The sequence below is a fragment of the Pleurodeles waltl genome, chromosome 6 (assembly GCF_031143425.1).
Source record: "Pleurodeles waltl isolate 20211129_DDA chromosome 6, aPleWal1.hap1.20221129, whole genome shotgun sequence".
NCBI classification, from domain to species: Eukaryota; Metazoa; Chordata; class Amphibia; order Caudata; family Salamandridae; genus Pleurodeles; species Pleurodeles waltl.
In genome coordinates, this window is record NC_090445.1 from 269,353,109 (window position 1) to 269,378,751 (window position 25,643).

Below are 25,643 nucleotides of genomic sequence, written 5' to 3' on the forward strand. Positions count from 1 at the left end.
CCCTGTTGGCTGCCATAGGCTGCCATATTGGTTCCATCATGTGAATCCGTGATTCTGTGCATTTTACAGAAGACAGAGTACTCCAGTGCCTCACCCGAAGAATCTGTCCCTAGCCAAAAACTTTCCGAGCTCGCCAAACTGTGGAATGCCAGGACAGTAAAATGGCATCACTTACAGATCACTTTAATCTTAAACAGTCGCACTGAGCCATTTATTATTAGGACCCATTTGGAATAACAGCATAGTATTCCTTCCAGGATTAAACCCTACTCCTCTGAGGTCCGAAAACGCACACGTCTGCAGCTCGAGCAGAACCCACTGAGTTTATTTTATCTTGGCGGGATATACTGCGATTCTTAGGCAGACATCGACGTCTTGATGTCGCTGTACGTCGTAATATGGGGGTTGGTGAAGCTTTGTGGGTGCTGTGTGCGGTTTCTGTGTACGTGATGTGACATATGTTTGCGGAGATATGTGCGGTCTGTAGTCGTTCGGTCGGAATGATGCGGCGTGTCTATGCTTTGCTTTATGGAATATGTGGGGGTTGCAGTATGTTGGGTGTCGTAAAGTTTGGAACCCATCATCCACCAGAGAAACGAAAACACGTACAGTTTGAGAAAAATCTCACACGCAGGAAGAAATGCCAGGCTGCTGGAGGGAGGATGAGGTGAAGTTCACTGCAGGCGTCGCTCCTCTAGTCTGAGCTGTTTGTTGTAGCTGCGGTTGTGTGCAGCCAGAGCCTGTCTGTCGCTGCTGATGCCGCGCCTCTCGGAAGGACGGCTGCTCCTGCTCGGATGAATGAATGAAGTGGGGATGAGAGGGGGCGGCAAGGCAAACAGCGCCCACCCTGAGCCCCAAGCCTGAGGGGGAGAGTGCGGGACCCTGCCCATCGATACTACCACGGCCACGGAGCGGGTGGTATTTTTGCACTAAACTATTGCGGGGAGAAGACTTGGCTGGCTTCCAAGAGGAGCCCACATCTTGGTTCACGATTATCTGAAAATATTTGCTTTTGAAGGTATTTCTCCAGAGGAGCCAACGACACAGGATCATCTCGAAGGGAAGATGGTGTGACTGCAGCAGGACAGAGGACGGCACCACACGCATCTCATGCAGGCTCCAAGAAGCGGCAGCTGCAACCAGAGGAAGAGGGGCTGCCGGATGACGGCGGCTGGGCATCGCCCCCGCTCGTAGCCGCGATTGCAGGGGACAGAAGGGAGCACTGCCTTCATTTCTTCCCCCCTTCTCCTTAGTGTTTTTACTTCTCCGTGGGTAAGTCGACCACGGCATTTGATACTACTTCTTAGCGTTGTTTCTGTGTGGAGAGACGCCCCCCGCTACTAATACTCTGCAAGCAAGAGGCGCCCACCTGAGGCAACGTGTGCACCGCAGGAACAGAACACATGATGAAGGGGCGAGCTAGGGGAGGAAGGCTCCTTCCATGCTAGTCCCCGGAGGCAGGGGAGCTGTGCTGAGAGTTTCTGCGGGGAAGCGAGCTCCTCGCGGAGGTTTCCGAAGCGAAAAAGGTTCCCGTTCTGCGAGAGCGCTCGGTGGTTGATGACAGGACCCCCGTCCTCCGCTTTAAGAAAGTCTGTGGAGGTACAGGAGATTCTCCTCAGGGACTATATGCACTATAAAAGGCTCACATCCCTGTCTTCTGATGAGCAAGGATATCTGCGTGGCGGAAGGAACACATATTGGGGGTCAGCGAGACAGTGCAGTCTACCTGAGGCGGCCTGTCCAACTACAGACGTTACACCTGATGACGTCCGTGCGTGAGAGCGATTTATACGCTTTAGTCTGTGGAGTGAGATGGGCCATCCATAGAGAATCTATTTAGGTAGAGAAGTAACCGTTGAGGAAGTCTCCAAGACAGTGGAGTTCACCCGTGGGCGAGCCTGAAAGAAGCAGAGTAGGCTTCAAAGAAGAGGTTCCCACTTCAGAGAGTTTAGGAGGAAATGGAGCCTCCCACATAGCAACTTGTGGTTGAACCTGAGGCCCCACTGAGGGAGTGTGGGAAAAAAGCACCAAAGGAAGTCTGCTGAATCCCACCAGACAAAATTGGTGGAGGAGAAGGACCGAAATTTGAGGGTATCTGTGTAAGGTCAGAGCGAATCTGTGGAGGGTTTTAACTTTACCCAGTGGATTATGCAGGTGAAGGGGACCCAAGTATTGGGGAACCAAGTATCTTTGGAGGGTATCTCTACAAGGGGCAGCAACATACCTGAGAAAGTACATTCGGTTGGATCATCTTCACATCAGAGCAATTGCTATGAAGCACAGGATGATGGGAAAGTGATTTGTTCTCCGAGAGCAGGCCTTCTTTGATGGAGCAACCACTAGCAAGGATCACCATGGGCATACCTGAGCAGACTGGAGTTATTGCGACTGACTGAAACTTTTCTCCCCTGTGACCTAATCTATAGAGGTGAGAGAAGTAGCTTTACCTCAGCTGGTGTTTATCCCGTGCTTTTTAGCCGGACTGAATGAGGGGGCAGCGGACCCGAGCTGGATTGCTGATGTCCACACAGCCATGCTGCTGCCCTACTGCTTGCATTGAGAGCAATGGTCAGCGAAGAGGGGGCAGAGAAGAGCAGCAGAAGCCGGGTGGACAGTGCTGGCACCCACAAGAGAACCGAGTGGGCAGGTGGGACACGGATAGGTGCTGGCACCAGCCTACCAAGGAAAACCACAGTTGGTGTAGGGACAGCACAGCACGGGACGAGTGGGCGGCAAGTGCCTCACACACTTTCTCGCAGTGCGCCATCATCCACCGGGCATGCACGATCCTCATCAACAGTTTGCCACCGTGCCCGAACATCCTCCAACCGTGTGCCTACCACTACTTCCCATCGCAAGCCTCTAGTACTTTCCCACCAAACAAAACTTCATGGGCTGAGGCATTTCTCATCCACGAGCCGCCCTTTTCAGCAGCGTGCCTTCTGGTTTTTGGCCTTCTGCACCTCATTGGGATTCTTATTATCCTGGTCCTCAAACCGTTTACTGTACTGGCTCTCCTTCCCCTCCCATACCAAGGTGCATCTGGAGTGGGGAAAGGAGCTAGCATTCCCTGCCATCACCCTGTGCAACAACAACCCGGTGCGGTTCCCTCGCCTCAGCAAGAGCGACCTCTATTATGCGGGACACTGGCTAGGTTTGTTGCTCACCAACCGGACGGCTCGGCCACTTGTCCTCGAGCTGTTGCAGGGCGATGAACGCTACAGCTGGTTCCGAAAGCTGGCAGACTTCAGGCTCTTTCTGCCACCACGAAACTTCGATGGTATCAGTGCCGAGTTCATGGACCGACTGGGTCACCAGCTCGACGACATGTTGCTCTCCTGCAAGTACCGAGGCGAAACCTGTGGCCCACACAACTTCTCCTCAGTGAGTGGCTTGATATGAAGAGTAGCTCTTTACTTCTCTGAGTGTGATTTGCCAAATACCCTCCATTCATATTAAAAAAGTGTACATAGGATGTTAAATCTTGTTGACATCTAGCAAAGGTGGTTGCATCATGTCATTATGTACTGTATGTTGTAAGAAAGAACATTTCCAGAATGTCAACAGAAGTTTGATATCTTCTTTGGCACCGCGACAAATAGATATTGTGGTATGAATATACAGTTTATGCAACATGATGCAAATGAGTGAACATCAGTATGTCCACTGTTAGTGAATGGATAGTAAATATACTGTGATGATTACATCTATGAGTGCTCATCTTCTGAGTTCTACCATGAGCAATTGTGTAACTTGTTTGATATGAGTGAGTGCATTGTATCTAATGTATGTGATATTTCAGTGTGACTGATGAGTGTCTGGTGACTTTGGCCCGTCATCAACCTGACAAACATATTTTTGTCATGTAGTTAACATGCTCTTGATAAATGTGTCTGCCATCGTGGTTAGATAAATGTCTTACGGGTTTCTGCATCAGATTTATGGTGTACATTCGGTGAGTTCAATGTTGATTCGTGCATAGCTGTGATTTTTTGTTGAGTGCCGTTATTACCTGAGTGTTGCATAACAATTGTATAAACAAGAATATAAGTGTAACATTGCTTCAGGCCCATTGTGTGTTGACACCTGCCACAACTGTCATGTGGCACCAGCACATGAAAACTGTCCATGGGACTACCTCATCAAGTATGTCTCTGTGACCACATCAAGAACAGTATCTACCATGTGACAACAAAAAATGCAACATAGCTGTACCGTTACATAAGCTAGAACAAGACGTATGTGCTGTGACAGCAGCATTTCCATTCCTGTCAGATGGCATATTAAGTGTTGTGTTTGTGGTGTGACGTCAGAGAGACATTATATGTGTGTGACGTCGTTAAGTGCATATGTTTGGTTTGATACCAAGCAGTACTTTAAATGGAAATATAGAAGCACAGGGACTTACTATTTAGAGTATGTGTTTGCTTCTGAGAAGTGCCGGTACTCTCCCATTGAATGTATTGTAGAAGTGCTAAGAAGTACAGATACTCTCCATTTCAAATTGAAGAAGCGCAGGTACTCAGTACTAGACAGTACCTGACCATTTAAACACTGGTACCAAGGCTTGCATGGTGTTTTTTGTGTGTTAAAAATGAGTGTAGGAGAGCTGTCTGTTTCGGGGCACGGCCCAGTGCATGACTATTCATGAATTAACATTGACAACTTCCTGCTATCGATAGTGGGACATTAACAACTTAATATTAATTATAGGTGTCAATGAATGTCTTTCTGCTGTTGTGTCACAACAACTACACAGTATCAATTTCAAGATGCCATGCCAACAAATCTATAACGTCAGACAGACAAGGAAGAACATTGTTAAAATAAAGTATGGGGCATATATTCAAGAAAGTGGTGCATCTGCTGCAATGCTCCACTTTTCTTGCTCTGCCTGCACCCCTCTAACGTCACCATGGTAGTGCCGTACTTAGAATAGGGTGCACCATAGCGAATGTTAGGACAGTAGCATCAACCTTTTTGCAGCTATTGTGGCACCTTAGTTGACTAGCGCCAAAAATTATGGAGCTAGAGCACCAATGCGTTGGGAGGCCCATTGGAAACAATGGGGGTGGCACTTTAACGTCTGCCTTGGGCTGGCATTAAAAATGGCAGCACAAAAGGCACAGTGAAATCTAGTAAATTTCACTGCACCATTTCTCTGGGCGTCCTAATGGTGGAACGCCCCCATGCTTACATTATGCCTGAAGCATAACTTTTGGGGTTAGAAAGTGGCACAATGCTTTCATTGCACCACCTATGTAAATCTGGGGCAGGCAAAAGGCCTCCTTGACACCACCTTAGTGTAAAAAAATGGTGTTAGTGTGGCGCAGGGAGGCACTTGTAAATATACTCCTATATTCTTTAGGTAAAGTAAAGAGAGTTCTTTCCTTAAACTATAAAAACACTTTCCTTCAGAAGGCATGTCACTGCAATGATGTGAGAAAAAATTGAAATGACATAGAGGAAGCATGCTATATTACTATTCAATACTGACAACCAGTTGTTGGTCATTACCTTGGTAAGATGCACAGGGTCGTGAGAGTTTTTGAATCTGATATGGGATACAGCAGTTATCACATTAGGAGGTTAAATACTGCTGGTGTGTAGTGGCAAATTAAATCCAGTCTAAAAATCCAAATACTCCAGGACTATATATCCTTTATTGAACTAAATGCAATAAAACGAAACAATGTTCCAGATGCTAACATATATTTTTGCAGATATCATGAGGGAAATATTCAGGATGAAAGGTTTCTAGCACAGTGTTGAAAAACACATAGCAAAAACGGGTTGTAGTTATCCTTAGTGCAGCAAGTACAAACGCACCGTAACAGTGAGATATGCGGGGTCTTCAGCACCCCCATCATGGTCGCATTTTGCTACGCAGCTGAAGGTAGGAGGGACTATTTTCGTAATTTGCTCTTGGCACCCGTGCTGGCCAATGAGAAAAGGCAGACGTTTGAGCCTTGGTGAAACAGGTCCGAAACAAAGTCGGTAGTTTGCAGCGTGAGTTCCGTTTGACCTAAGCTTCGTATCTCACTGTCAAAAGTTATAAAACATTACTACACCTGTCCCCTTAGCATGTATAACGACAGCAGTTGAAGGTTGTGCAACATGATGTTATAAGAATCTCTAGGTTCCAAGTCGAATATATAAAACTTTTAAATGATGACTTGTTCCAACATATAACCCACGCCCACCACAGTATGTTCAGAGGAGGAATCACTGAACCCCCCTTGGGGGTAGGGAGTAATGTCAAAAATATGTTTTTGAGTCACTGAGTATATTGTAAGTTTTGTAAAGTAAAGATCGTTTGTCACTGTCCTGCTCAAGATCACACAGTGCCTGATTTACAAATACAGGTAGACTTGTGTAACATACCTTATGTGAACTCGTTTTTTGTCTAAATTCTCGTTGTCGGTTTTCGTACGTTCCCCGAAAGGTCTTCGCATATTAGGTAAGACTTTAGATGCTCGTGGATATATAGGTATCTTACAGATGCCGAGCAGTTCTTAGCCACCGGCCCTGCCACACGACCCGAGCAAGCAGCTTACAGATGTCCAAGCGCAAAGTGAACCGACACATTTTCAAAAACTCGCCTCTCAAGGGGGCATTTTCCCCTTATTTAGAAGTACTAGTAAAACAATTGATTTGCTTACATTTGCGTTTCTGAATTATGCAAGGATGGATCAACGCACCTTTACTGTGATGGAACAGTGCCAAATCTTGTCTTTCTGTTTTCTGAACTATTACATCTGCTATCAAATATGTTCCTTTGTCGGGGTCAGTCAGACTTCCATTGACGATCTTGGCTACTCCTCAGGAATTCCCTCGGTCTACCCCCTTCACTGTATGCCCAGCTCTCACGCCCATGTATCCCCGTTTAGGAATGTGGTGCCCTACTCTAGGTGCATTGTACTCATGCTCAAATTGCATATCTATAGTGGATGTAAGATCACTTAGCAGCAACATTTTGTTTCCACGGTACCGCCGTGTGCAAAACAGCAAATATACTCACTGCATCATTCTGAGTACTGTTCGGTTCGCAGTGAATAATATCGACAGAGAGAAGACCAGGGAACTAGGCATTGAAGGGGAAATATATTTTGTTCATTGAGTGTCATGTGTCTGGTCTTTGAATGCCAATCCACTGGACATTGATTAAGTATCCAAGAGACTTGTAGCTGAACTGTCCATGTCCGAAGCTTCTGTCGACAAAATCATAAAACTTTTCGAAATTGTGACTGAGATTATTAAAACATTTTTTTTAGATTTTCGATACAAAAATGATTTTATGGATTTATGTTTCCCTTTTTTGAAATATATTGATAGTATGAGATATTGTTTCACAGCAACGACATGCAATGTAGACTCAATGAACTAAGAAATACCAACATGGTTATTATTTACGTCTACTTCAGCAAATTGAAAACCTGATTCAACCCTACAAACTGATGATTACAGTGAACATATTCAACAGGTGCATGGACACACTGATCTATTTCACTGATAAGGGTGAGACTAAGGGGGTTATTCTAACTTTGGAGGAGTGTTAATCCGTCCCAAAAGTGACGGTAAAGTGACGGATATACCACCAGCCGTATTACGAGTTCCATAGGATATAATGGACTCGTAATACGGCTGGTGGTAAATCCGTCACTTTTCCGTCACTTTTGGGACGGATTAACACCTCCTCCAAAGTTAGAATAACCCCCTAAGTATCTTCAATAGGGGTTCCCAGTGCCCTGATTCACGACATATTTTTTAGGCTATCAACATGGAGAATCATTGACATAATCTATGGTTCTCTAGAAAATCCAGCATGGATCCTTTTCATTGACCCTTTTAGGTCCACTCTCAGAGTAGATCACAATTGGATAGGTAGAATAGAAATGTTTTTTTTTCAGGATAGGGGTGATGTTAAATCCTACCCTGTTGTAATATGTTAATAAACATACAATTCTTCAAGCTATTTGCCTAAAACGTCTCCATATTTCTACAGCTCAGGACAAAATCCACTTGTAATGTGTGAAAATGCATTATACGTAAGAGGACATAGCAACAAAGGTTTGCTGTCTCAAGGTCAATTATTAGCAATGATGAGTATGAGTTGGGGTCCAGCACAGACAAAGCAGAGATACTTGGGCCCTCATTACGAGGCTGGCGGTCATCAGACCACAACCCTCAATGTGGTGGTGTTACCGCCATGGACCCGGTGGTAAAGACCGGCGCATTACAAGTTGTGGGGTTTGGCAAAAGCCAAACCGCCACAGTGCCGACTGGTCCATCAGCGTGGTTGCACCAACGTGGCCAGCCTTGAGCCACTCCAGCCTGGCGACAGGCCTCTGCCTGTCTGCCGGATTACAAGGCTGCAGACTGCCAGGCTTTCCGTGGAAGTCACCCCGCCATGAAAACCCTAGCGGTAACTCACCCAGTGATAGGAATCCCCATTCCTGTCTCCCGCACACGCACCCCCACACATCCACACACATGCAGACACCCATTCACACACTTACAAATACCTCTTGCTCCTTCACAAATGCATACATTCACATACACACCCCCACTCACCAGACTTGCATACATGCATCCCATTTACCCACAGACTTGCACACATGCACCCCAATCACTCGCAGACTTGCACACCCCCCCCCACTCACATGCATCCCAATACACACACCTACTCACATGCACCCCGACACCCCCCCAACCACACGCATGGATTCAGACACCCCCATTCACATACATACACAAACTCAGACACCCCCACTTGCACACATACACACACTTAGACACCCTCACTTGCACACATACACACACTCGGACACCTCCACTTGCACACATACACACACTTAGACACCTCCACTTGCCACATATATGCACACACCACACGCATGCACCCAACACTCGCCTCTTCCCACACTTTTTGGATGATCAACTTACCTTTTCTGGTGAGCTGGTTGTCCGGGAAAGGATGTGTCCTGGCAGTTTTGCACTGCCAGCACCATCACGCCAGCAAGACTCCACCAAGCCGTGTAGCGGCTCGTAATACAGCGGGCAGAGACTTGCTGGTGTGGCGGTGCTGATAATGCAACCTCCTCTTCAACTCCGTCAGCCAGCCTGACAGAGTCAGACTTCCACCTGTTAATGGGCGGAAGTCCAAACACAGCTCATAATATGTCAGTCAGCAGACCGCCAGCACTGACGTCTGTTGGCTGCAGTGGCTTCAGTGGTCTTTGGAAAATACCGCCAAAGTTGCAATGAGGGCCTTGGTCTCTTGGTGCTGCTACAAGTGAGGAAAAGAGTATAAAAACATGGGATTAACATTTTCTATCAGTATTCACCTTCATACAACCTATGTCCCAATTAACAAGATTGCTGCCCAAACCGTCCTTCAAGTTAGAAAGAAGCTGAACAAGACATCTTTATATGATAGAAGTCACCACCGATCTTCCTATGGTAGGAGTCACTACCGATCTCCATATGAGAGGGGTTACCACTGATCTCCATACGATAGGATTCACCACTGATATCCATATGATCATAGCCACCATGATCTCCATATGATAGGTGTCACTATCAATCTCCATATGTCAGAAGTCACCATTGACCTCCATATGATAGGAGTCACCATTGATCGCCTTATGATGAGTCACCACTGATCTCCATATGATAGGAGTCACCACCGATCTTCATATGATAGGAGTCACCACTGATCTCCTTATGATGAGTCACCACTGATCTCCATATGATAGGAGTCACCACTGATCTCCTTATAATAAGAGTCACCACTGATCTCCATATGATAGGAGTCACCACTGATCTTCATATGATAGGAATCACTACTGATCTCCATATGATACAAGTCACCACTGATCCCCACATAATAGGAGTCACCACTTATCTCCATATGATAGGAGTCACAACTCACAAACAACCTGTGCACTGTAAACAATCCAGAATTGTACCTCAAGGCATTGTGAGAATGCTCTCAAGCTATGTTAAATTCCTACTAACACCCATACGTACAAGCTTACATGCATTCAATCTATTTAATTTAATAATGCTTCTGTAGTTTTTCTCAAATTTTCTAGTACAATCAGAACATTAGTGGAAATTTGGGGCTAATTAGAATGCCCGGATATTCCTGGTACATTTTTGGGGAAGCCTGCGAGGAAATGTGGGTTTTTGGCAGAGATTCAATAAATTACCAAACACTAAGTGCATTGAAAGGAAGCAAGAGAGAGGGCTGTGAAAGAATCTAAGTCAGCCATGGGTGCAAGTAATACCCATCTGTGAAGTGGTAATACAACCTACTGAGCTATCTTACTAACGTGTTAAGCTTGTTAAAAAAGTGCTTTCACAGCTTCCTAATTTTCACCATGAGACTTCTGGCTGACATTTTCGCAACTCCCTCCTTTCTCACTCTGTATTTGTTGTTATTTAACAAACAATCAGCGGATGCATTGCAGTTTACAGCACTATAAACCTCATATAAATACATTATTAACACAATACATTTCATTGAAAACTGCAGCTCATTCCTCGTCTCCTGTTGTAAAACCCTTTTATCAGAGAGAATATGTCAGTATATGTCATGCTGGAGTCCAGAATTTTTTTAATTCCTGGTAATATGCAATTTTACATAAAAGTCCGACCATATATCTATTTACTTATTTTTTTCTTATTATTGCTTTCTGAGGCAGTACCTTCTTATTGCAACCTATATCTGGGAGACATGCAAGGTTTCCCCTGATATTAAAGCTGCGCTCTATTTAAGGATAGGTCATTAATGGAAATGCGGCCCAGTAATTTTACACCGTAAATACGGTATTTCAACCCTTTGTGCTATTATAGCATGACATATTGAAATATTGAAAGTAACTGCATTATTTTAAAGTAACTGGGGAAGAATTATTATTCCTCCTAATCTTTTGCTACAGAATCGTGAACACATGTGCCTTAACTAAGATTTATTGCATATTTTACTGACAATATAACATAAACCATCCAGTCAGTGGTCTGTCAGAAAGAATATATTGTTCATGTGTCCCATCCTATACTAGTATGGGATATAGCCGGCATTTACATATTTTGCTCCTTTTGGGTATTTCTCTTCGGTCTTCCTCCAAACACAAAACTGTAAGACTCTCACTAGTTGCGATAGTTTGGAGTTTTTTCTTGCATATTTATTGTCAGACAAATATTTATTTGACAAATTCTGCACAGGGGTGATCATCTACATGAAATCTTAGACTTTTATGATACAATTATTAATGAGATCCCTATGTTCTCCATCAGTTTGTGAGTATAAATGATCTTGTGTTCTTTTGCCCGGTAATTATAACGTGTCTTTATTTTGGATGCTGCGAGGTGAATGTTCCTAGCATGACGCAGGTGGTACACATCCAGTTTCAGAGTTTCCATGAGACATTTCTACTAAAAATAAGTCTTCAGTTAAAGAAAGCCACATGGACAACTTAGGTATAAGGAAAACTGAAAACCCAAGTCCTCATTTAGAATTTGGCCAATAGGGCACGTCATCAAAAAAGTGACAGAGTACCCTGTCTACCAAATCATCTGTCCACCCACCCCCTTTAGAGCTGGGTGGACCAACACATTTCCATTGATAGAGCCCCTCTCAGCTCAGTCAATAAAATGCCTTTCTCAGATGGTAGGTAGGATGGAGTAGAGGCCATCAGAGGAAGGACATAACACCATCTGCCCTTTTAGGATGGATAGCAAAATGTCCTTTATTTCAAGTCAAGTTTATTTATTGTGCCAGCCTGGCATATCTAGGCCATGCAATACATACAAAACACGGTGTCTTACTTTATAAAACCATTCCAGAGCATAAAAAACATACCAGTACCCCCATTAACAATTTCATCAGGAAATAAGATTTATGCAACATACAGAATTCTAAAGGAAAATCTCACTAACAAGAGAAAGTGCAAGTACATTCTTGCTTAGGTTAATTTTGAAGCATTAACTTCATCAAAGCCAATTTATGCAACATCTCAGCAAACATCTAATGCTGGTTCATGTAGCATGCATTCCACTTCTATGTGAAAGATGTTAAGTGTCTGTCAGGGTTTCCCTCCTGACACATAATACAGTAAATATAATCACTTTATTGCGCTAGCCCAGATCAATCCTGACTAAGACGACATAAAAACAGATAAAAAACGTACGCGGCTTTGCACAACCATCCCATTCATGGCCAGAAGTGCTAGTACCTAGACCTTATACGACCTTTTTGCGCACAGTGATAGGGAAAAGAACTCATTCAAGTTTAAAGCATTTTTTTTAAAGACTTCATACCATTCAAGACACACAGTGCTAGTGCATCAGCTTTGAGAAACCCCTAGGTCAATGAATGATCATGAAATATAATGTTACCTTGTGTTGCAGCAGTCTCCTGCTGGGTAATCCTTGTATTCAAACTTTACAACTAAACACATGATCATGTAAATACACGAGGACCACTTAGGCGGCATTGGCTAGGGACCCAATACCTTTACTTGCCCGGCACAATTAAATAACATTTTATCTGTTCCTGGCAGTCCAAATACTTACCACTGAAGCCAGTGGAGTCCTTCCAATACCCACGTCTATTTCATAAGTGCATTTAGGCAATGCAATCGTGAAGGTTGGTGTTTGGGTTGATACTCCACTGTCGCCCTACAGGTGTCATTGCCTAGTTATTCTCCAGGCCGCATATTTATATGTGGATACTTGGATAAAAACTTGTTTCAAGTCCATGCTCCTACACAGAGTCAAGGCATCCTTTCAGCTTCTTATCAAATGTACCATAAAGAGCCGGCGGAGATAATCTTTTCTAAACCCAGCTGAAAAAGTGCATGGCAGCTTAAGGTGCATTATGGGCTCCTCCCCTCCTAGGACACCTCCACAGTTAGATGAGCTAGACCAACCTTTGTACCACAACCTGGTGTACTGTTTGACTGGCAAGGTGCCTAACCTGACATTAACATACAATGGCCTCTTGAATGGGGGTTGATTTTGTCCATGTATGTTTCAAAGGAGGAGAGAGGCTTCAATGCCTGTAGCTACTCCAGCATCCGACCTGACTGATCAGTGAGCCCCTAATTCCAGTACCTTTCCTTCACAAACTGACCGGTTCCTTTAGTCATTTTCTCTGGTTTGGCCCAACATTCAGAGCATCCTATGGTCTGCAAAACGCTGGGCATATGACTGTCAGGGTAGTTCGACTTGACTGGCGAGAGACCAGACCTCTTGCACGATGGTCAAATAGGATTCCAGCTCAGGTTTAGTCCATGCCTTTATCCAGTATAAGATTGGGCAAAGTGCTACTTACTGCTCAATAGATCTGATACCCAGCTCATGCCATAAAACATCCACTGGGGTTCCAGTACCAAGTGTGAGGAGGCGACGCACAAAACGATTCTCTGCTTTAATTAGCCCTTTTGCACTGTTATACCCCCACGCCTCTGATCTGTACAAGCCTGCAGCAAAAACCTGCACTTTGAGGCTTCAAGGGGAGGGGTGATCAGCCTACTCCCCTGGCGAAACCAAGCACCCCACTGGGATATTGACTCAGTGACACTTCACCGTTGACCAGTTGTGGAGACCAGGACTTTTATTTCATGTCTGTCACTGCCTACACAAGACAAAAAATAAGAATCACCTCAATTCCCCGGGAGAAAACACCCAGAATGTAGGGGTTATTAATTTTTGGTTTTCAATGCTGAACTCCCACTTTGGGATTTTATTTTTGAACAACAAAATCTTTTGAAAAGTTTGGTGTGCATCTGTCAAAACGTATGGCGGATATACACCAAACTTTTCATTCATTGAAAGGAACTGTAGCTACACTGATTCCTTTCGATGTACAGAGTTGTCTACTGGGCCAGAGGACAACTCTCAATTTAGTGGGCAGAGTACCCTCACGATGGTGGAAGTAAGGTCCTTGACTAACAGTACTTCGTCCATCAAACTCCAAATCGGCTCATTATTGAGCTACAGGTATCCCAATAATATTGATTCATGGTTTCTAACTAATACAAATAATACAAATTATGCACAAGCCTGATTCTCATTCTTAAATAATAATGTGTTCAGGTCTAGATGGAGTATTACACACAGCAACAATAACAACTGCCTGCATAATGTGCCTAATAGAATCTGGAATTACAAATATTTGATTCTGAGGTTACACCCTCAGTTTTTTTGCTGTTGGCGTGCAAGTTGCACATGTAGAGTTGGGTATAGCCATCGGTGGGAGGTGTCAAATTGTCATTTTGGCAAGAGAGACACTATCCAAGTGCCAGACATCTACGAAACTGTGTCTGCAGTTAGTACATTAACCACTTTATCTACACTACTGACTCTCCTGATCTAGATGATAGTGACATATGTGATTCCGGTTTCATATAATTCCTTGCATCTGCTGTAAGTCTTCTACATCATAAAACAATATTACTGAACATAGTGGTGGGGTGATGCTGCACCACTTGTAATTTTATATGACTGTTTTGGCTAAAACGGGATTTCCAGGGCACTCATATTGAGGCACGCATTGGCACTCAGCAAGAAATCTAATGTTTTTTCCAGCTTCATTGAAGTATAGTGCAGTTTTATAATTAATGCTCAAATAGTATTTGTGTTTCAGCAACTAAAGCACATGTACTGAAACAAGATTGTTTTGGCTTTGCCTATCCTTTCTATTTTCTGTGAGTTCAGAAATCATAAAATATCACAATCATACGTTTCGTAGATGGGTGGGTATCACAATCAAGGCATTGTACCTTCTTGTGCACAATTTTACTTAGTGGATTGAATCTTGTTCTCTTCTATGCTCTATTATTGTATGACTACTTCTATTGTGGAGTGAAGTCTTATGTTTGAGTGGAGCTATGTTGATGATGCTCTACTGTTGTTTGACTACTATAATATTTTTACTATTACTATTAGTTTCACTGCTCATCCTCCTACTTCTGAGTTAACTAGTACAATGCTACTGATGGAGCTACTATTATTACTACATATAATATTTCTATGACTAGTGGTTATTGTAATGATAGTGGTAATTTTAGTACGACTGTTAGTACTACTAACACTTTGCCCTTTACAGATACCATTACAAACAGTACCACTATGATGTGCAATGTTTATGCAGATGGATGTAAACTGATGGTTTCTATCAAACGTTAACACTGTTAATTCTGATACTTCTAATCCTGTTACTACATATGGTAACACAGCTACAGCATTTATCATTATGACTACTATAGTTACTTCTAATATTACTGCTACCATTAATATTTTTCCTATAACTAGCATTAGTAAAACTGACCGCACTCGTGGAATAACTTCTATCTGTATTGTTTTGCATGACTACCAGTAGTACTGCTATTAATACTAGCATTCTAGCCCTGCTAACTTTACTAACACTGGTATTGATATTATATTTATTTTTCTAGTATTATTGCTGGAATGTGAACTACTTGCGCAGATAATACTACTTTTAGCATGATTAATCACGGAAGAACAACTGCATCTAGTACTATTACTGCTCCACCATCTTGGACTGCTACTAATATGCAAATTCTTTTACTGCTAGTTTCACTGCTTTTACTATTATATCTACCATTGCTAATAGAATTGATTCAACAACGTTACTACTATTATTACTTTTTAGTATTAATATTAGTTTACTTTTATTTCCATTTTTTGTACCATACCACTGGTAGTACTAGTCAGCTAAAGAATTTTTGTGAAGCGGCATAGGCTGATATTTTAGGTAGGTGGACAATGCAAATAGTTTGCCACAGTGGTGAAGTCACAGTGATGGGTGGCAAGTTTTGATTAGGTGCTTCAGTGCAGAGGATGGCTCCAGGCCGTCCACTGCACTGGTGCTCGTGTGCTGAGGAGGGTTCCAGCCCATTCTCACACACAAGGCAGAAAATCCCTCTGGCGCAAGCACCAGAAGGATTTTCTTTTACTAGATTCAGCTTCAGGAGTGGGGAAGAGCTTTGTCAACACCCAAGTCCATTTTTTTGTTTTCTTTGAAAATACAATCAGCACACATGGAGTGCTGACGTCATTACAGTGAAAAGTAAAGTGAAATCACTTTCACTACATCGGTGTTCAGGGAGATACCTCGGCCACGAGCACCGATTCAGATGGTAGAGGTATCAGTGAAAAGGGGAGTGTTAGAAATGGGGTCTTTGATTGGCAGTCAGGTTACCCCCTGTTCAAGCAAGGACCCACACTCTAGTCAGGGTAAAAGAGAATCACCCTCAGCAAACCCCTGCTTACCCCCTTGGTAGCTTGGCAGAGCAATAGGCTTAACGTCAGACTGCTAGGTGTAAAGTATTTGTACCAACACACACAGTAACTTAATGAAAACACTACAAAATTACACAACAGAGTTTTAGAAAAATAGGAAATATTTATCTGAACAAAACAAGAAAAAAAAATGCAAAAAATCCACAATACACAAGACAAGTTATTAATAAAAATGCAAGAAGAGTCTTTAAGTAGTTTCAAACACACACTAATGCTCTTAGCGTGAAAAAGTACCTTGGGTGTGTCAAAAATAACCCTGCATGAGTGAGCGTCAAAAAGGGCTTGCGATGCGTTGATTCCACTCACAAGCGGTACCTTGCGTTGTTTCTCCTTTGGCTGGGTCGGGGTCGTCGTTTCTTCTCTCCGCAGGAGAGCGATGCATCGATCCGGTCAGCACTCTCGGGTCCGGGCAGGCCTTGTGTTGTTTTTACATGCCCAGCAGGTCTTGAGTCGGAAATCCAGCCGCACGATGATCCAAAAACAACGCAGCACAGGTTGCGATCTCCCAGCCTCCGTCAGCAATGCTGTGCGTCATTTCTCCTGCTCAGTGTGTTGATTCTTGGGCGTGTTTCTGGCGAGCATCGATTTTTAGCTGCGGAGCCGGCGGCGCATCGTTTCTTCAGCCACAGATCGGAGTCGCGTCGATCTTTTCCCCGCACGGCGCTCTGTGCGTGGATTTCCTTGTCTTTAAGCTGCCAGCTTCTCCTTTCAGAGTCCCAGGAACTGGATGGGCACCACAGGACAGAGTAGAAGTCTCTCCAGAGACTGCAGGTGCTGGCAGAGAGAAGTCGTTGCTGTCCCTGAGACTTCAAACAACAGGAGGCAAGCTCTAAATAAAGCCCTTGGAGATTTCTTCACAAGATGGAAGGCACACAAATTCCATTCTTTGCCTTCTTACTGTGGCAGAAGCAGCAACTGCAGGATAGCTCCACAAAGCACAGTCACTCTTCAGCTCTTCTCCAGGCAGAGGTTCCTCTTGGTTTCCAGAAATGTTTCTAAAGTCTGTGGTTTTGGGTGCCCTTTGTATACCCAATTTCTCCTTTGAAGTAGGCCTACTTCAAAGTAAAGTCTCTTTTGAATGTGAAATCCTGCCTTGCCCAGGCCAGGCCCCAGACACTCAGCAGGGGGTTGGAGACTGCATTGTGTGAGGACAGGCACACCCCTTTCAGGTGTGAGTGACCACTCCTCCCCTCCCTCCTAGCACAGAAGGCTCATCAGGATATGCAGGCTACACCCCAGCTCCCTTTGTGTCACTGTCTAGTGTGATGTGCAACCGACCCAACTGTCAAACTGACCCAGACAGCGAATCCACAAACAGGCAGAGTCACAGAAATGGTATGAGCAAGAAAATGCCCACTTTCTAAAAGTGGCATTTTCAAACACACAATCTTAAAATCATCTTTACTAAAAGATGTATTTTCAAATTGTGAGCTCAGAGACCCCAAACTCCACATGTCTATCTGCTCCCAAAGGGAATCTGAGCTTTAAAGTTATTTAATGCACCCCGTGTTAACCTATGAAGGAGATAGGCCTTGCAACAGTGAAACTTGAATTTGGTGGTATTTTACTGTTAGGACATGTAAAACACAGCAGTACAAGCCCTACCTTTTAAATACACTGCACCCTGCCCATGGGGCTACTTACAGCATACTTTAGGGGTGCCTTAGAAGTACCAGAAGGAAGGTTTGGACCTGGCAAGTGGGTACACTTGCCAGGTTGAATTGTCAGTTTAAAACTGCACACACAGACACTGCAGTGGCAGGTCTGAGCCATGTTTACAGGGCTACATATGTGGGTGGCACAATCAGTGCTGCAGGCCCACTAGTAGCATTTGATTTACAGGCCCTGAGCACCTCTGGTACACTTTACTAGGGACTTACCAGTAAATCGAATATGCCAAACATGGATAACCCAATCAACAGCACAATTTACCCAGGGAGAACTTGCACTTTAGCACTGATTAACAGTGGTAAAGTGCGCAGAGACAATAAAGCAGCAACGACAGACCTGATAAAATAGGAGGAGGAATGCAAAAAGTGTGGGGATAACCCTAAAAAAGAGCCATTTCCCACAACCAACTGCACGGTTTCCTGGTTTGCTGAGTCCAGAACAGGCTATACAGCTTACACTACAATCAGTCACTCTAAGTTTCTGCACTGCAGGCTTCAAGAGCCAATCTCTTTCTGGGATATGAGTGGCCTCCTTAGCACACAACTCCCCGTTAATATCAAGTCTGCTCTTGTGTCATGCTATGCACCAACCATTTGTCTAGTGGACACTTATAGGTGACTATTGGCAAATGCAGCGGCATGTATTGTGCAGAGCATCAGACATCTGGAAAGCAGAGTATCCACGGAACAGAGGCCTTATCATTGATAAGGCTCTAAAGGTCGATGTTCAGATTGCCTTTCTGGTGAAAATTGCCAATGAGTGAGATCAAAGATGTTTTGCCATTTTATTTTTCAGAGAGTGATTCAGGTTATTTTTATCTTCACTGCAGGAGCACAATCCATCATGATCCTACCAAAGCTAATCCTCAGAAGGATACTTGGGAACACTACAATAGCCTTTAGAGACAGTCACTCACATATTATTCAAAAAATCATAGGAAAGATGGGCTAGCATGCATAGCTAATAAATATAAACTCCCCAGAACAATAACAGTGAGGGTAAGTGTGTGTGTTGTATGTGCTCATGTGGAAATAAGGGGAAAAGGAGGTGGGTGTGTGCATGCGTGTGTTAATATGCGAGCGAGTCCAGATACTTCAATAGTACATATTGCAAACTTAGCATGTTTATATTTGGGTTGTCAATTCCTATTGTCATTCCGCCATCTAGAAAGCGTTCCCATTGGAACGTGCATGGTACTATTTTACATCTGAAATCATTGCACTGTTTGTAACATTCTTTACCTCCCTTATGCATCCGGTATGAAAAGGAATCCTTTTTGGGAACTTTTCCTCCCATCTTTTGCAGAGCTACTAGGTAAGGCTTCCATGTGCTAAACGGCATTTGTTCATGCACTGCGCGAGAACAGCATTTCTGAAACCTGTATTTGCACGTGCTAGGACATTAAGGCCAGATATATTTTTTTGCCTACGCTTGTCAGAACTAGGATGTAGTCTATGAGGCGAGGACTGGAAGGAGGAAGTGGTCTCTACCAAAGAGGCCTCCTTCACTCAAGAGTATGTTGGAAATTGAACATGATTAATCCCACCTATATAGAGATACTAATGTTCCCTGGGACCTGGCCTCTAAGGCGGTTCTCTGGTATTTAGCACAACATAAACATGAAATAGATGCAGACACTGATCTGGAGAACAAAGGCATTGAACATTTATTGACACTAGCATCTGAGTTTTTTCCACCAGGCATGGTTGCCCAAACTCTTATTAAATGTGATGAGTTCAATTTAATGGCTAATTTGTCAATTAATATCACTAGATCAGATTCCCACCAAAAAATACATTAAACTTTACTTCTCAACACTCTGTGGGATGGGCTCAAGATTTTGAAAACATGTTTGCCCGACCTATAAAATGGGCTTTACTGCTGGAGCATAAAGACACAGGTGTTGCTTCTTAATTTAGCAGGAAGTATCCACTTGTGAAACCATCTAAAAGAATTTGAGCAAGTTTCATCTGAAGTGCTGTGCATGGACTAGATATGAGAGTAAGTGAGATAGTACTATAAACCTTTTGGTTCTAGGATACCCGTAGTGCTAAGCTTTCTTTTGGCTATTTGGGGTAGTTCACACTTGGGCCTCCAAAACTTATTTGTCCATCTAAGCTATCTATGACAAATTTGCGTATATTTTTCCAACATCCTGGTGATTCTAAAGGTACCCAGGGTTTGTGGATTCTCCTGATATGGACAGAGAAATTGGCCAAAATAAAGCTAAATTTTGAGTTTTTAATGAAAAATAGGAAAAAAGTTCTCTGGAAAATAAGTGTCTTTTTTTCATAAAAATCGCATCAATGAACAGTTTTATGTGATAAAGTCACCATCTTCCAAGCTTTCAGGAACATTTAGAGCTGAATAAAAATATACATTTTTTTACCATGGTTTTGGCATTTTTCAAAGATGTAGCCCATTTTTTCCTGTTTTGTGTGCTTTCATTCTATTTCCAGTTTGCAGCGCAAACCAGTGTGAACCCAGGGGGGATGCAGTAGAGCTACATATGTGAAACGTAGACAAAATTCCAAATTCAACAAGGGGTCATATTTATAGATCCCTCAGGGTTTTATCAAAGACACTAAGGGGGTCATTCTGACCCCGGCAGTCTTGGACCACCGGGGCCAGGGTCGGCGGGAGCACCGCCGACAGGCCGGTGGTGCCCCGCAGGGCATTCTGACCGCGGCGGTAAAGCCGCGGTCAGACCGGCAACACTGGCGGTCTCCTGCCAGTGTACCGCCGCCCTTTTGAATCCTCCAAGGCGGCGCAGCTAGCTGCGCCGCCGAGGGGATTCCGACCCCCCCTACCGCCATCCAGTTCCCGGCGGTCCGCCCGCCGGGAACCGGATGGCGGTAGGGGGGGTCGCGGGGCCCCTGGGGGCCCCTGCAGTGCCCATGCCACTGTCATGGGCACTGCAGGGGCCCCCGTAAGAGGGCCCCTACGAGTATTTCACTGTCTGCTTGGCAGACAGTGAAATACGCGACGGGTGCAACAGCACCCGTCGCACCTTCCCACTCCGCCGGCTCGATTACGAGCCGGCATCCTCGTGGGAAGGGAGTTTTTCCCTGGGCTGGCGGGCGGTCTTTTGGCGACCGCCCGCCAGCCCAGGGAAAAACTTAGAATACCCTCCGCGGTCTTTCGACCGCGGAGCGGTATTTTGGAGGGGGGAACTCTGGCGGGCGGCCTCCGCCGCCCGTCAGGGTCAGAATGACCCCCTAACTGTTGAAATAAATAAAAACTGAAAACAGGTAGGAAGAAAAAGCTGTTTCTGACAATATTTTCTTGAATAACTTTTTGTCATGATGGCCAATCGACAAAAACAAAGTACCATTATGTTCACTACACCCTTTTGGTTGTAGGGACATATAGGGTTTGTAGGTTCTCCAAGAACCCAAGGTACCCAGAGCTCAGAACTGAGCTGCACGGTACAGTGTTTTCCCATTCTGCACTAGGCACAAGATATAGAGTTTAAGAGCAATGATTATATGCACATCTCTAGATTTGTGGGTACCAGTACAAGCATATGATTTAGTGAGTATTTTACAAAATGTCTTCTTTCTTACACACTGGCTTAAATTTGGAATCACAAATGCAGTGAAATCCAATTGGTAATAATACATATTCTATCATTCTATGCTCCCACATGTCTGCTGATAAACATGGTAGCTCACTTGTGTGGGTAGACCTAGTGCCCATGACAGGAAATGGCCATAACGCAACATGGCTACATCACATTTTTCCACTCAAAGGGGACCCATTTTTTGCTAGTGGATACTGGGCCATACCTCAGCCGGCAGCTAGAGAAACCCAGCAAACCTGTACATTTTTGAAAGCCAGACACCTCGGGGAATCAAGCATGGTGTGATGTTCATGGGTCTGACTAGGTTGTTTTACCGAGAATCCCTTGCTAACCCGAACCTTTCACAAAAACACATTTTCCTCATATTTCTGTGATGAAAAGTTCTGGACTCTGTTGGGAGTCACAGAGTTCCTGCCACCAACCATTCCCCCTGATCTTCTGATCAAAATGGCACCTCACTTGTGTGGGTAGGCCTAGTGCCCGCAAGAGGAAATGGCCCAACACAACATGAATTCATCAAATTTTTCCTCTCAAAACTGACCCGTTTCTTTGCACAGTGGGTAGTTGTGGATGTTGGTCACTAGCTCAGCCTGCACCGGGAAACCTAGCAAAACTGTACATTTTTGGAAAATAGATACCTGGGGGAATCAAGAATGGTGTAATGTGTGCGTCTCTCACTAGGCTGACTTACCCAAAAACCCTTGCAAACCTCAAACTTTGACAAAAAGCTCATTTTCCACACATTTCTGTGATGGAAAGTTCTGGAATCTGCAGAAAGCCGCAAACTTCCTTCCACCCAGTATTCCTCTAAGTCTTCTGATAAAAGGCATATTTCACTACTGTGGGTAGGCCTAGTGCCGGCAACAAGAAAGGCCCCAAAATACAATGTGGAGGCATCAACACCTTCTATAACAAAAATGATCTGATTTAGCAAAAGACATAGAGGCGTTTTTTTGGCCGGGGATCGTGGCCACCAGGGGAAACCGATTGAACCCAGACATTTCTGAAAACTAGACACCCAGGGGAGTCCAAAGTAGTATGCCTAATGTGGATCCCTCAAACTATTCCTGTCCATAATACTATGCCGAGTCACACAAGTGGGGTAACATTTTTATCGGGATAAGTGGTGGAAATGCTGGGTAGTAGGAATTTTGTGGATTGCTGCTGATTCCGGAAGATTAAGGGGGTCATTCCGACCCTGGCGGTCATGGACCGCCAGGGCCGGGGTTGGATGATGCACCGCCAACAGGCTGGCGGTGCATCAAGGGCAATTCTGACCGCGGCGGTAAAACCGCGGTCAGAAAAGGGAAACCGGCGGTTTCCCGCCGGTTTTCCCCTGCCCCTGTGAATTCTCCGCGGCGGCGCTGCAAGCAGCGCCGCCATGGGGATTCCGACCCCCTTCCCGCCAGCCTGGTTCTGGCGGTTTTCAAGATGTTTGTTTTTCAGAAATGTCTGGGTTTGGTAGGTTTCTCCAGGTGGCAGTTTACATGAGCCAGAAAAGTACAGCCATTCAGCATAGAAGCAGGACGATATTGGGAGTTAGCCCAACTCTGCTTACCATATATATATATATAAGAAAAGCATCTAAAATCAAATTTCCCATCCTGCCAAAAAGATGGGGATGCTTTCGTGTCCAGGGGGGCAGAAAGACTATTGGAGTCATATTGGAGCCCCGCACTCCAGCATCACCTGCTGACACCACAGCCTAGATGCCGCTGCTCTTGCTGACACCGGCACCGCTGCCTGCACTGTGGCCTGTGTACACCGCTCATGAGGTACACTAAGCACCGCCCCGTACCGCACCGCAGCCCCAGTCAACCAACGCAGCACCATTGACTCCAGTGTCATCACCAGGCATCCCTGCCCACACCATGGTCTGTGGACACCGCTTGTGAGGGTCACGAAGCACCGTCCCGTCTCGCTCTGCTGGCTTGGCCTACAGACGACAGCGCTTCCGCAACGGCGATGCCGCTGCCTGCACTGTGACCTAGTGACAACACACGTCGCACCACCCTGCTTCACACTGCAACCCGGGTCTCACCGATGGCTCTGGACACCGTCACCAAGCCACTGCCTACACCGTGACCTGTGGGGACCGCACGTCGCATTGTCCTGTTCTGCACTGCAGCCCCAATGCCATCCACGCCAGCCCTCCTGACTTCCTCAGCTCGGAGTTCAATCTGCAAGGCGTGTGACTTCAAGGGCCCGACGACTCCCGCACTGACTCTGGAACCGACAACACAATGCCAGTGACTCCGCTCTCCGGAGCTCCCCGCAAGAATCATCACGCCCTGCAATTCCAAAGGTACTGTTTAAGGGTCTTCCCAACACCCTAGCTGACCTGCTACACCGCAGCTGGCCTGAACTGTTGGTTTTGTTGATCACAATGCCGTGATAGCCCCAGGTGGAGCTATCGTCTTCAAGGAACTATGGCCCTTATTATGAACATGGCGGCAATCACCGCTCCACCGGCAGTGGCGGTAACTACCGCCACCAGCCTGGCGGTCCAGACCACCATATAATGAAGCACATGAGAAACAGCCAGTGGGCTCTCCACACACCGCCAGCATTGGAGTGCCGACAACGACGGAAGAGTCCGCCCACAGGCTGATGGAAAGGTCCCACCCGCCCAACAAATAATGAAACACAAGATCATCGTCAGTTCCGGGGCAGGAATGTGGTGGAAACAAACAAAATAAAAGGAAACACTCACCTGAGGCACACACAACGCGCCTAAGCAGACATGGAGAGAGAGTTGCAAATAATGCCAGTCCTGCTCTTTGCAATATACCTCCATGACTGTGACCGCCGACGAAGTCCACAACGGTAAGTACTGCAACCTAGTAAACAAGGGAAGAAAGGACACAATTACACACCCACCCAGCCCACTCACCCTGCAACGCACTCCCAACCCCTCACACCATCACAAGCCATACACACCAGAACAAGAGGTACTTACCCGACACAAGGTAAATAAAACCTGACCAAAGTACACACATGTGCACACCACACTCCCACAATGAAACAATGAACCACGTCTCCATAGTGTGCCAACCGCACCACTAGGCAAACAAACGTACAAAATAAATAGAGGAATGTCCAAATAAGGCCATTGGCCAGTCCATGAGAAATAGCCTGAAGGGCCCAAATGGGCCAAACTTGAATCCCACATGTGCACAGGGTACTCCACCGTAACGGGACATCAATGGGGCAACCAGGCACCTCAGGGAACAGGAGCAGGTGGTGGGGACTTACGTCTGTGAGGGGGTGGCTTGGGCTTACGTTTGGGAGGTGGAGAGGGTTTGGGTTTCCCCTTGGAAGGTGGGGAAGCAGGCTAGGACTGGGGGTGGCAGATGGACCTGGGGCAGCATGGGGCTTCTTCCTCTCTCGGGAAAGGGCATAGGAATGGGAAGGGCAGACTGGAGTGGACTTAGACGAGGAAGGAGTGGACAGGGCAAGGAGATGGGCATGTTTAGGGATGAGATGGGGTGGGCCAGTGGGTTCGAACAGGTCAACACGGGGCAGTTTTTTTAGGGGCAGTTGGAGTGGACATGGAGGAAGGTGCGGGTGTGGAGGTGGAGGGAGTGCTTGTAACTGGTGTAGGTTTGCTGGACATGGATGCAGGTGCCTGTACAGTATGCTGATGTGTGGTGGATTTGTGTTGAGAGTGTGTCTGGGAACATTTGAATGTCTTGGGAGGTGAGGGTGTGGACACAGTGAGACAAGACAGGCTGCCAGTGTGAATGGAAGTTGTCTGAGTGTCTGCAGGTCTGGTGAGTGTGCTGCATGTGTCAGTCAATGTCGTTGTGGTGAGTGCATGTGTGGTGTCTGGGGTGGATGACTGGATGTCAGATGTTGTGGTGACTGCAAGAATGAGGCCAGCAACAGTGATTGAGGGTACAGTGCTTGTGAGTGTGCATGTTGAGGAGACAGACAGGGAGGCGTGAGAGGTGGACACACTGGGGGGAAGTGGATGTTGTCATGTGTGCCTTTGTATGTTGGCTGTGTGTATGCCTGTGGTGGGAGGTGTGGTGTTTGTGTTTCTCTGTGTGCT

At 45.4% G+C, this 25,643-nt stretch overlaps 1 protein-coding gene across 2 annotated transcripts in view; it reads left to right on the top strand.

Moving 5' to 3' along the window:
• Positions 1–407: 407 nt before the first annotated feature.
• The window catches only part of ASIC2 (acid sensing ion channel subunit 2), a 1,882,574-nt gene continuing 1,857,338 nt past the window's right edge, over positions 408–25,643 (top strand). The window contains exon 1 of one of the 2 annotated variants that reach the window (XM_069238055.1): positions 408–3,384. In XM_069238055.1, the coding sequence (XP_069094156.1) occupies positions 2,566–3,384 (819 nt within the window). In that variant the 5' untranslated portion in view covers positions 408–2,565. The remainder of the gene's footprint in view (positions 3,385–25,643) is intronic. The other variant, XM_069238056.1, reaches the window with a different exon arrangement.